Source organism: Trichoderma atroviride, chromosome 4 (genome assembly GCF_020647795.1).
Source record: "Trichoderma atroviride chromosome 4, complete sequence".
Lineage (NCBI taxonomy): Eukaryota > Fungi > Ascomycota > Sordariomycetes > Hypocreales > Hypocreaceae > Trichoderma > Trichoderma atroviride.
Window position 1 is genome coordinate 4,569,143 of NC_089403.1, and position 12,415 is coordinate 4,581,557.

The following is a 12,415-nucleotide window of genomic DNA, read 5'->3' on the forward strand; positions in this document are numbered from 1 at the left end:
GTAGAACGAGAGAGGTTTTACAGTCAGTAGTGCAGACTAATAGGAAGGAACACTGAGTATGGTGCACTCTCAAACTACTAGTAAGATACGCCAGAAAAAACATCAAAATTGCGACAAACACATTGATGCCAAGACTCTCGACATGTATCTGCATCTCAGCCAAGGTTATCAGCTGCTACAGCAAAAATACATTCGATTGCATAGACAAAAAGAGAAAGTGTTGCGTAATCTGGGAATCGAACCCAGGGCTCCCCGACGTTGCTCGGATGGCAACGGAGAATTTTACCACTAAACCAATTACGCTTGATCAGATATTCAGACTCTGGATATACATTATCATAAGCCTACTGAATCGATTTTGCCCGCTTCAGATGGCGTTGGCAACAGTAAAGTGCTCAATGGAGCCGCTTGGAGCTATACGTGGGACCATCTTTACTGAGATGTTTGACGTCGATTCATTTTGCCCAAGGTTCTATCTTGATGGGCTACACTCTGGGCTTTGCTGTAAAACAAATGCGCCATCTCATTTATTCCTGTTCAATGAAACCGCGACAACATGAGCCAGAGCTAGGTAGAGCCATGTTTGTCTTTTCAAGCACGGCACAGTCTACTCATCAAATGGGCCGAAGTTTGATCACTGCCCGAGACATGCACGAGCTGGAAATGGGATCGAGATAAAGCCGTTCTTTCAAGTTGAGATTTGCCCGACTTGGACATGAAGGGCCGATCGCTGACCACACGTTGGCTACATGTAGTTGTCGCTCGCTTAGTCATGTCTCAACCTCATCCCTTGCTTGCAAGGCAAATCGCATGCCTTTGTCTTGGTATTCGACGTTGTTATGAGTTTTTGCATCATATTTACCCTGTAGACTTGGAATATCCATCACGTAGCTATACATGAAGAAAACTCCAGATGGTATATGTTTGTATAATTGCTTCCATGAAAGAGTGCTGTCAGAAAGTTTCCCTCCGGCTGTCACTTTCACTTGGATGCTATTGTCACTCGACTGTCCAACGGATATGATTTCTTTTACCCTTCTTCCCGCCTGAAGCTTTTATGACTGATGGCAATTTAGACTCTGTGGAAAACCAAAGATTGCCTATGAATAGGGGTATAGTTTTGTTCCGGCACCGATATCTCGAGGAACGCGTCCACTCGATCCCACATTGCCGCGCTGTAACGCTAATATGTAACGTGCATCTTGTATTCAGCACGGCTGCTGCAAAGTGGTAGTCTATATGGCCATGTAGTGCAATTCACAGCCGCCCTCATTATTTGACCACAAAAGAAAGAAAGAAAAATCCGAAAAGCGATTCTGAGTAAAGATGTATATTTGCCGTATACTAGCTTAACCTTCTTTACATAGAGAGGGGCGATCTTGACGTATCGCCTCACAGCCAAATTCCAACGCATAGCATCCATATCAGGAATGCATCGCGATACTCGCATGGCACTCTAATCTTGACTCTACTTCCTTGTATAGCTCACAAAACCTAAATCCTAGGTGATATTCAGAGATATCCGATTCCTCTGCTCTGCGCTAGTCCAGCAAGTGACTCGATTTCCACTCTGGACTGAGATGGAATGGCAGCGACTGCGTCAACACCAAATTCCAGCGCCCAGCCTCCCTTGTTTCCCACCATGACTGGCCGCCAGCTGTCCGCCACCTCCATCGAACTGCCAGATCATAGGCCAGTGCGCGCTGTATTCCTTGTTTTTGTACAGCTGGGTTTCATCCACTGCATTCCTGCCCCTCGTCCTTCTTTTTTCATCCGCTCTTTTCTGTGGACTTCGCCTGCCGCGTCTTTTCTTCCTCCCACAGCCTCGGGTGCTCTATGCCGGACGCTTCCTTCTTGCGATCCTTTTGTCTGAACTCTCTCTCCAGCATCACATTGCCCTTTGCCTTTGCACGCGTATTCCTTAGGATCTCGTTTGTTGCCAATTCTACTACCGATAATCAGCATCTTGCCTCTTCACAGTTGTATCACAGCCCGCCTCTATTCAGGTTGCTTTCGAGTATTATGTGCTAATCCTACTACACTTCACGGCGATAACAATGGCCGAATATATCTCAAAAACCCGTTCGCCTCTCGTCGAAACCACCAATCGTCCCAACATGCCATACCCAGCCCCGAATTACCAGAGCCACAAGGCACGATCCAATCAGCCCAACAGTGTCCAGTATCCCGGCCAGTATACAAACAACCAGAATACTCGCCGTGATACGCGTGGCCAGGCTGCGGCTTATGATGCCTACAACCCCCCTACTGCTCAGAGATTGCAGCAGCCAGCAGACGCGGCGAAGCGTCTTTCTCAAGCATCGTATGCGTCCACCTCCAGCAGCCAAAGCAGGAAGAACTACAAAACCCATATTGGACCATGGCAGCTGGGAAAGACTCTGGGCAAAGGCTCTTCGGCTCGAGTACGGCTGTGTCGCCACAGCATCACGCACCAAATGGCGGCCGTAAAAATCGTCAACCGTCGGATGGCGTACCTTGTTCAAGACAGCAGCCTGGCTGCTCTTAGCAAGTGGGACTCGACTCTTCCTGAAGTTAATGGCGAAATGCGTGTTCCCGTAGCGATTGAGCGCGAGGTTGCCATTCTTAAACTTATTGAACATCCCAACATCATGAAGCTCTATGATATATGGGAGAATCGCTCTGAAATGTTGGTCCTACTTATGTTTTTCTCAGCGTTTAAATGCTCAAAACTGACCGACATTGGAACCCAGTTATCTCATTCTTGAATATATAGATCAAGGCGATCTTTTTACCTTCATCAACTCAAAAGGAAGACTTTCCGAAGAAGTGGCTGTTTATTTCTTCCGGCAGATGATCAGTGCTATTGCTTACTGCCACTCCTTCAACGTGTGCCATCGCGATTTGAAGCCTGAGAATATTTTGATTACCGCCGACCTGCAAATCAAGATTGCCGACTTCGGTATGGCAGCTCTTCACCAGACAGCTTCTCACCGACTGGCAACAGCATGCGGCAGCCCCCATTACGCAGCACCTGAGCTTCTCAAGAACCGGCAATATCGTGGAGATAGGGCCGATATCTGGAGCATGGGCGTGATTTTGTACGCCATGCTGTCCGCGACCCTGCCTTTTGACGATCCCGACTTGCGTGTCATGATGGGCAAAACGAAAAAGGGACAGTATGAGATGCCAAAGTTCCTCAGCCCCGAAGCCGAAGACCTCATCCGCCGTATGCTCCAGGTCAATCCTGACCATCGAATTACCATGAAGCAGATTTGGCAGCATCCATTGATTCAGCGATATAATTACCTCGACGATTTTGGCCAGAACACGGGTCAGCCTCCGGATACTCGGAAGGGATTTCAGTACACTCCGATCCTGCAACATCAGATCGACCCCCAGCTGCTGCGACAACTACGTTCTCTTTGGCATATGTTTAGTGATGACGACTTGGAGATGAAACTGAGCTGCAAAGAGTAAGTGATGCCTCGTAGCGACATTTCTTTTGACCAGTGATGCTTTCGGCTAACACGAAGAAAACCAGACCAAATGACCAAAAGGCATTTTACTGGCTCCTCCACAACTATCGTGAACAGCAGTTGGAGGATTTCAAGCCAGAACTGTCTCACTCAATGAGCGACTACCATCATCTCAAGCCAAACTCATGGAAAAAGCGCGTCTCGACATGCGAATTCTACCAACCTCGAGCCAATGGCCATGGTAGATCCGTTTCGCGTTTCACAGTCATTTCCACAACAGCAGAAACCGAGAATGGGACCGTCCAGAGCTACGATCCATATAGAGGCAGCCGAATGCTTAAAGCATGTGGCTCGCAAGCTAGCCACGCGAGGATCACTGTCCATCGAGACGGCGAGATGACACAAGCATCACAGGCGGCTAGAAAACGCAGCGCGTCAAATGCTACTCGCCGCCCAAGAGCTAATTCTGTGCGAACATTTGCGGGTCGTCCTCAGTCGTCAAGGGGATCAGTGAGCTCTTTGCATAGCAACAGGCAAGGGACGCCGCAGAGACACGGCCCTGGTTTGCGACACAAACGAGGAGTCGATTTTTCGCATGTTCGCAAGCGATCAGCTTCTGCAGCACATATTCAACGGGGCCCTCAGCGTTCACGAGCAAACTCCATGGCATCAGATGGCATCCCGCGCCGAATTCCTTCAAGGCCTCGGTCTCCAACACCGGAAATGCCCCAGCTGCCCAACGGCACCTATCCAAAGGCCAAAGGTGAACCAGCGTACAAAGACGCCTCGTTCCTTTTTAACGAAGAGCTGCGCCACTTTAGCAACAACATAGCCAAAGACTGCGATGACGCATTTAGAAGTTCACTCATCGAGGACGACTCCATTTCTGAATCATTGACAGACATGGAGAAGAGGCAGCGTGATTCCACACCGTTTTCTTTTACAATTGATACTCCGTCGGAAGCAACCGCACCCACAGAATTTTCATGTATGTCCTGGAGCAGTCGCCCCCTGCCACCACTTCCATTGGAGCTTGGCCCCAAGGCAACTAATGCAAACTCCCGACCAGCTTCGAGAGCAGGAGACGGAAACATTATGGCAGACCAGGTCAATTTACTGGCCTTGCCATTACTGCTTCCAAGCCAATCGGACCGTCGGGTCGTCTCAGCCCCGTATGGCCAGGTTGGTCGTCGGACAGGTACTCTGCCATGTATCAATGAGAATCCAGGAGGCAACAATACGGCCGCCGTTGAGAAGACAAGGATCGTATCCGCGCCACCGCATTCACCGTCGAAGAAGGCAAACCGCCCCATCAGTGGCGTCGAATATCTGAACCAGGTTGAGAACTCAATCAGAGTTGTCACTTCCCCTACAGCTCAAAGCCCGGTTAAGATTCCCGAGCCGCTGAACGTGCGAAAGAAGATTACCAACCAAAACTTTGGCGATTCGTTGAATCACCATATAGAGCAGCTAGAAAGCACACTGGGGAACTATGGGCAACATGAGGAAGATACTTTGCAAGCAGGCATCAATAGCCCAGTGAAGAAGAAGAGATCCTGGTTCAAACGATCATTCAAGATCGACTCAGAGGAGACTTTGGTAGAGCCCAAGGATGAGAGACAGCGAACCGTATCGTGCGAAACTCGCCAATCGGGTTCCAGCTCTGCGACAGCTGCCTCATCTAAGAAGAGAAACTTTAGCTTTCCATTTTGGAAGAGCAACCGAAATAGAGATTCGAAGACAATGGTTGAAGGTAAAGTTGCTGACTTTCTACTGAATAGTTTTTTCCCCTTTGAAAAAAAAAAAAGGCAGACTAACACCGATATTTTCTGATAGATCGCCAAAACCGAGATCAAGAAGTGGCCACTACAAAGACCGATACGAAGAAGCAAAAATGGCATCGGTCGTCGTCAGCCAGCAGCCGCAATATTGAGGTTAAGCAGAATTGGCTTACTAGGCTATTCCGTGTCAAGCCTGCCACAAGCTATATTTGCATGACGCTGTCACGCAAACGTGCGCGACAGGAAGTAGCCATCTTGCTGAGAGAGTGGCGTAAGCGCCGATACGGAATTAAGGGTATACAAGTGGATAAGGAACGCAACATCGTCTTTGCGCGAGTTGCAGCTAAGAACTGTGAGTTGCATGCCCTGTAGCTACTTGACGCCGGAACACACCTAACAAGAGACACAGGTTTGAATCTCAAAGAGGTTGCATTTGCTGCAGAGGTAATGACGGTGATTGAGCATGGTAAGAAACAGCCGCTCAGCATCATTCGCTTTACACAAGAGCGTGGTGCTGCGAGCAGCTTCCACAAAGTGGTGGATACCATGCGAATTGTGTTTACCGACCGCAACCTCGTGGTTAAGGACCGAAGCAAGCAAAAGATGATGATCAAGACTCTGAATTCGTAATGGGCGCACCCCTGCGTTGCCTCTTCTATTGCTTGGACGCTTGAGGTTGATTCGCCGTGTTGAGACACCTAATAACTGTTTGAAGTCAACTGCATATACGGATAACGCGTGGGAAACTTGCTCTCTAACGGGATACTACGGCTATGAAGAACGCATTCGGACGAATTCGACACTGCATTTGTGCGGCAAATTTCATGGCTGTTGAGGATTTTTTTTCTTTCTTATTTTTTGTCAATGGACACTTTCGAATCGGAGAGCAGCATTATTCTTCTAAAGGTGACTTAATATTGCGAGGGAATCGAGATGAGCAAAAGGCGAGGCAAAATGAACAAGGACAAGTTTAATGCTGTTGGATCAGACAACTGGAAAAAAAATGTAGAGCTCTTAACTCTTGGCTCCAATTCCTTTGTACAAGACTTTTGTTGTTTGACGATGAAGCCGGAATTGGTTGGACAGAACGGGGGATTGACTGGTTGACTGGTTGCACGGCCAAGTAAGCTGGCGGATCGGTTGCTAATGGGCAGGACAGAGGGGAGGAATACATGGACTGATTACATGTATTCAAATCAGCTATAATCAGGGGATATGAGAGCATTGCTTCACGTAGCTGAACTGTATTTCATCTGTTAGAGTTAAATATCATGAGGCGATTCAAGGCACGATCGGGTGAAAGTATAAGCGCAGTGCATGTGTCAGACTACAACGACTCAGGACCCCGTAATGATAGTAAGTACACAAATGCAAAGCAGCTCGGTATCGAAAAGCAGTGATGATTACGATACGAATATCTACTATGTATTAGTATTACAAAAACGAAAGGGACTGCAGCCCGGAAAGTCTCGGGTTGGCTGCGAAATTGCGGCTTAAGGAATTTGGAGCCTCGGTTGGCTCCTCGGGATAAGCAGCCAAAACGCATATACATTGTACATACATACGTATAATTTGGGGTAGATGGGCAGAGACGGTGGGCTGATGGACAGTAAATGGGTCTTGTTATTTATTCGCCACTCGTCTCATTTTAGGAATTGCTATAGGGAACCCAAGGCTGAATGTGGTTTACGTGTACGAATGAAGAAATTGGGTGTTCCTTGTACTGCTTAATAGCTGAGACGGGAGAGTTGAGGAATTAGAAGCAGAGGGCTGTTGATTGAAGTATCTGCGTCATTGGAGATTGAGGCAAGAGGAGAGGAGAGATTGGGGTATATACGAGGTAGATCCAAAGATACAGACTATGCTATGCTACTATGCTATGCTATTGATGTACATGCAGCGCCGGATTTGGATGCTACCTCGTCTTGTGATGGGTCCGAGGGGCATTGGCCGTGTCTCAATTCCTCGGCATCAGATCTCGCCAGAGCCACAGAGAGGCTTGTTTTAGTCCTACCCTGGCCATCTACCGTGCCTGTAAAGCTGCCACTGAGGCCGAAATCCATTGGCTTATAAGAGTCAAGCATGGCATGGATGGCAAAGTGCCGTGCTGCGTGAGGCGCCCGGCCGGCTGCGTTGTATCCAGTACTTCTCGGCCGCTACCCCGCAGTCTCCCTTGAGCTTCTTTCAGGCGTTACAGCAGTGCCGTGCACATGCTTCGCTGCCCCCGCCTCTGGGTATCCGGTACAAGCTCCATCCGTCCACCCGAGGCCCAGACAGGCCGATAGGTGCCGAGCCCCCCCAGAAATCCGGCTGACGGACCAAACAAGAAGAGAAGATGCAAGCATAGAACCTAATTCGAGGGCAAACATGGGTGAATGGATGGATCATGCTAGTTAGTAATTGGGGTCAAGGGGAGAAGGGAGCTTTGACTCTATTTTTCGTTTGTATTGCTTTGGGGGTGGCGAGGCTAATCTTTTTGCCGACCTTGCGCTGTGATTTGGCGACGAGGTGCGTCATAGCCTCCTCCTTGGTGGTTATACTTGGGATAGCGATAACCTTGCTCTGGAAAGCTATATCAGCCATCGTTTCGCTGTGGTTTTTTCTTCTTGTTTTCTCACTTTTGATTATTTGTCTAGTAGACACCAGTCTTTCTTCACTGTGTGTGGAATTGCAACGAAAAGCCATAGCACCTTCACTTCTCCTGTAAGTGCGAGCAGAGCGCCTATCCATCCATATCCGGAAAGCTTACCGCGAACAACCGTCACTGACTGACACGTGAAAGTTTCCCTCACCTCCTCTCTCATATTATTTCGGTTGTGACGTCTGCCAATTGAAATCACCTGGCATCCATCTCTACAAGGGCATCTTTTCAACTTCTCCTTGTCTTACTTTATATCTGGACACTTGACTCCAATTGCATCGTACATGCCACAGCAGCCTTTCTGGCATACAGTCTTCCACAGCTTCCAATCCCGCAAACACTCTCCTCACACAACCACCGGCACAATGGCATCCACAGAAGCTATCCTCCAGGGCGTCACCGTCCTCGGCAAGGTTGACGAGTCTCACCGCAAGATCCTGACTCCTCCGGCCCTGGCCTTCCTTGCTCTCTTACATCGCTCTTTCAACGCTACCCGCAAGAATCTCCTTGAGCGCCGCAAGCTGCGCCAGGCCGAGCTGGACCGCGGCCTTCTCCCCGATTTCTTGCCCGAGACTAAGCACATCCGTGAGAATCCCACATGGAAGGGTGCGCCCCCTGCGCCTGGTCTGGTCGACCGACGCGTTGAGATCACTGGCCCAACTGATCGCAAGATGGTTGTGAACGCCTTGAACTCTGATGTCTGGACGTACATGGCTGATTTTGAGGGTGAGTCTTGAGAGTGAAATCTGGTCAGCGTGGATTGCTTGGATAGCTAACAAAGAGCAAAACAAATAGACTCCAGTGCCCCTACATGGGACAACATGATCAATGGCCAAGTCAACCTGTACGACGCTGTCCGTCGCCAAGTTGACTTCAAGCAGGGCGCCAAGGAGTACAAGCTTCGCACTGATGCCAAGCTGCCCACTCTGATTGTTCGCCCCCGAGGCTGGCACCTCGAGGAGAAGCACTTCCTTGTTGACGGCGAGCCCATCTCCGGCAGTCTCTTTGATTTCGGCCTGTACTTCTTCCACAACGCCGTCGAGGCCCAGAAGAAGGGCTTTGGGCCTTACTTTTACCTGCCCAAGATGGAGAGCCACCTTGAGGCTCGTCTGTGGAACGACGCCTTCAACCTGGCCCAGGACCACATTGCCATCCCTCGTGGCACCATCCGAGGAACCGTCTTGATCGAGACCATCCTCGCGGCGTTTGAGATGGACGAGATCATCTACGAGCTCCGCGACCACAGCTCCGGCCTCAACTGCGGCCGATGGGACTACATCTTCAGCACCATCAAGAAGTTCCGCAACAACGCAAACTTTGTCCTGCCAGACCGATCCGCCGTCACAATGACCGTCCCCTTCATGGACGCCTACGTCAAGCTCCTCATCCAGACCTGCCATAAGCGCGGCGTCCACGCCATGGGCGGCATGGCTGCCCAGATCCCCATCAAGGACGACAAGGAGGCCAACGACAAGGCCATGGAGAACGTCCGTGCCGACAAGCTGCGCGAGGTCCGAGCCGGCCACGACGGCACGTGGGTTGCTCACCCTGCCCTCGCCAGCATTGCCACCGAAATCTTCAACAAGCACATGCCTACTCCCAACCAGCTGTTTGTCCGTCGGGAGGAAGTCAAGATTGGCCAGAATGACTTGCTCAACATGAACGTCCCCGGAAGCATCACCGAGGAGGGCATCAAGAAGAATCTGAACATTGGTCTGGGCTACATGGAGGCCTGGATCCGAGGAGTGGGCTGCGTTCCCATCAACTATCTGATGTAAGTTTTTTTCCCATTGTTCAAAGTGGCTGTGATGATTATATATATGAACAACATCGCTAATGAGTAATTCAACACAATCAGGGAGGATGCTGCCACCGCCGAAGTTTCTCGAAGCCAGCTGTGGCAATGGGTCAAACACGGCGTCTCTACCGCCGAAGGCAAGCGTGTCGACAAGGCCTATGCCCTCAAGCTCCTGCATGAGTGTGCCGATGGCCTGGCCTCAAAGGCTCCCCAGGGAAACAAATTCCATCTTGCTGCGCAGTACTTTGCCGGACAGGTCACTGGCGAAGATTATGCTGATTTCTTGACAACGTGAGTATTCTTCTTTTGATACACCTTTCAGTCAAATGCATTTGGAACTAACAGATTTGTTCGCAAAAAAAAAAGTCTTCTTTATGATGAGATTACGAAGCCTGGATCTCCCGCTCCGGCCTCAAAGCTGTAAATGTCGAGGCGAGTAGCAAAAAAAAAAAAGGCTATGAGTGTAAAACTATATGACGAGATGAAGGGGAAGAAAAGATTGTCTTATATCGATATCATTGGCGAAATTGGATGAGGTTACCTATTCATGGTACCTATTGTTTCTCTGTATAACATGGAGTTTTATCGGAAAGTAGTATAGCAGCAACAAAATCATTAATGAATATTTTATGCTTTGATAACCTTTATTATTCCTCTTCTACAAAAGAAATTTGAATTACTAGTCTGTAAGCCCTAGGTAATGGATATCGAGGCAAGGTACTCGAGTAATGTGTTCCTATAGAGTGTGAGTTGTTCCCGAAAAAGACAAACAAATTGCCCAACTTGTGACGAGTATGAGTATCAAGACCATAGTCCGATCTCATACATTATAAGGGTAGATAGCTTGTCTCAATTTACCAAAAGCAAAAAGAAAAAAAAAAAGCTAGTCCAAATGCTCCGGAAGTGGTGAAGTAAAGATACGCAGTCCGTGTGCCCCGATCCCCCATACCGACGGTCCCGAACCCGATGTCGGATGCCCGTAGGTATTCGGGCGACCACCGGTCCGGCATAACGAGATACTCGACGGGGCCTTGGGCAAAGATTTAGTCGAGATACGTGCACCCCATATCGCTGGGTGCCTGGTCTAACCCGTCCTACATGGAGCTAAAGAGTTCGTCAATGCGAAATTTAGATGATTTGCTTGGAGCAATTACCAGTACGAAGAGTTCCCCGAATACTAGCATTCGGCCAAGGCATCTTTTCCTCTTCTCCCGCGTCGTCCGGGCTGCGGCAAGATGCCCGCTTCATTTAATTATGAAAGCGGAAAAGCCGCCGCGCCACAGCTATCGTTTGGGTCTGTATACAAGCCTCGGCTAGCATATTTCGCACCGCGTTAGTGGCTGTCTCGTAGTTTGTAGTTCTGTTCTAGAATCAGGTGAAGTGTAAAAAAAAAAAACGAGCGTTTGTTCGTATCGGCTGAAGCTCAGCTCAGCTCAGGCGGCCCTTGACCTACTCCATCGTATTGACTGGCCAGCTCTGCACCAACCGTCGACCAAGCAGCTGAGTTCCCCATTTCCCGCTCCCGAGTCAATCAGGCGGCGCCAAGTTGAACCGAGTTGAGATTCTGTCTCTTGGCCACGCGCTGGATGATTCATTTCTTGTCTTGTTTGGGTAAGCTAAGCAGCACTCAGCCGGTGAGGGGCTAACTCGATGCAGAGCCTTCACCCAGCCGAGAGGATCCACGAGGATTCAATAGCGCTGGGGATTCTTGGCTGTCCATCTGCCCTGCCGTTTAAATGAGTAATGGCCCAGCAGGTGAGTTCCATGAAACGACAGGACATGCACAGCGCGAGTTTGGCTGTTCTGAGCCGAGAGTCGGGTGTGTCAAGCCAACACACGATAGCCATGGCATGAAGGCTTCCCACACGGCGGCTTGTTTCCGGTGGAGGATGCTTGTACGCCATCCCGCTCATTCCCCGGCTCCCGGGTGTCGGCGCGCGTGCAGCTCATGCTAGTGTTGGTGACCCTGTTGCGCCAGGTGGAACCGTACCATCACGGAGCAATATCCACTAAGAGTGGTGTGAGTCGCAGTAGTTTCACCTGTAATAATGGAGATATAATACCTGCTTGTACTTGGGACGAAAGCCTCCTGTGCTCCAAACCAAAGGCCTTTCATTTGCGGTAGCTGCTCGGTTATTCGAGATCTGATCTTCACTTTGGTCTCTCTCTCACACCGTTGTAGCCCTAATCACCACTGGCATCTTATGGCCCTGTGTTTTGGCAGCACTGCTTCAGAGTCACTTTCTTTGATGGAAATGCGACTACTGCAGGTCGTTCGTACTAATGTCGTTCTAAAGAAAGGAGAGAGGGGTCAAGTAACAGAGAGCATCTTTGATGAGCCTTCTCAAACAACAAGCCAGAGTTTGAACTTGTACTTTCTATGTTGCTACCGCAAGCACCCTAGTCATTTTCATGCTTTAGCGGGGTGGCTAGTCGTGAAGAACGAGAAGACAAGGGGAGAAAGGGGTGCATACTCGCACTACATACTAGTAATGGCAGTAGTAATAGGTACCGTCCTCCGAAGTTTTATGTGTGTGGCACTGCGTGTCCCGTATCGCTTCGGCATTCCATGTGGTTGACGGAACATGTCTGTATACGACAACGCGAGAAATGAATCCTGCCATCGCCCTTATCCTCTCCCTCACGTCACTTGGCATAGACTTTCCAACAACTGAATCGCTGACACGGCTCTGTGACAGATGGAGCAAATCGTGGCGTTGGTAGCTTCAGATCTTCG

The 12,415-nt window shown here is 49.5% G+C and overlaps 2 protein-coding genes and 1 non-coding gene across 3 annotated transcripts; 2 read left to right on the top strand and 1 right to left on the bottom strand.

Annotated features, from left to right (window-relative positions):
* Positions 1-221: 221 nt before the first annotated feature.
* TrAtP1_008901 lies at positions 222-303 on the bottom strand. The gene has a single exon. It is a non-coding gene; the product is annotated as a tRNA-Gly (tRNA).
* A 1,814-nt stretch (positions 304-2,117) lies between these two features.
* Positions 2,118-5,869, top strand: TrAtP1_008902 (uncharacterized protein; the record flags this gene model as incomplete). The annotated part of the gene is made up of 5 exons (XM_066114090.1): positions 2,118-2,668; positions 2,733-3,455; positions 3,524-5,211; positions 5,295-5,591; positions 5,649-5,869. The coding sequence occupies 5 exons, from the start codon at positions 2,118-2,120 to the stop codon at positions 5,867-5,869; spliced, it is 3,480 nt and encodes a 1,159-aa protein (XP_065970183.1).
* A 2,376-nt stretch (positions 5,870-8,245) lies between these two features.
* On the top strand, positions 8,246-10,102 carry TrAtP1_008903 (uncharacterized protein; the record flags this gene model as incomplete). The annotated part of the gene is made up of 4 exons (XM_014087098.2): positions 8,246-8,606; positions 8,676-9,654; positions 9,739-9,969; positions 10,045-10,102. The coding sequence occupies 4 exons, from the start codon at positions 8,246-8,248 to the stop codon at positions 10,100-10,102; spliced, it is 1,629 nt and encodes a 542-aa protein (XP_013942573.1).
* Positions 10,103-12,415: the final 2,313 nt, after the last annotated feature.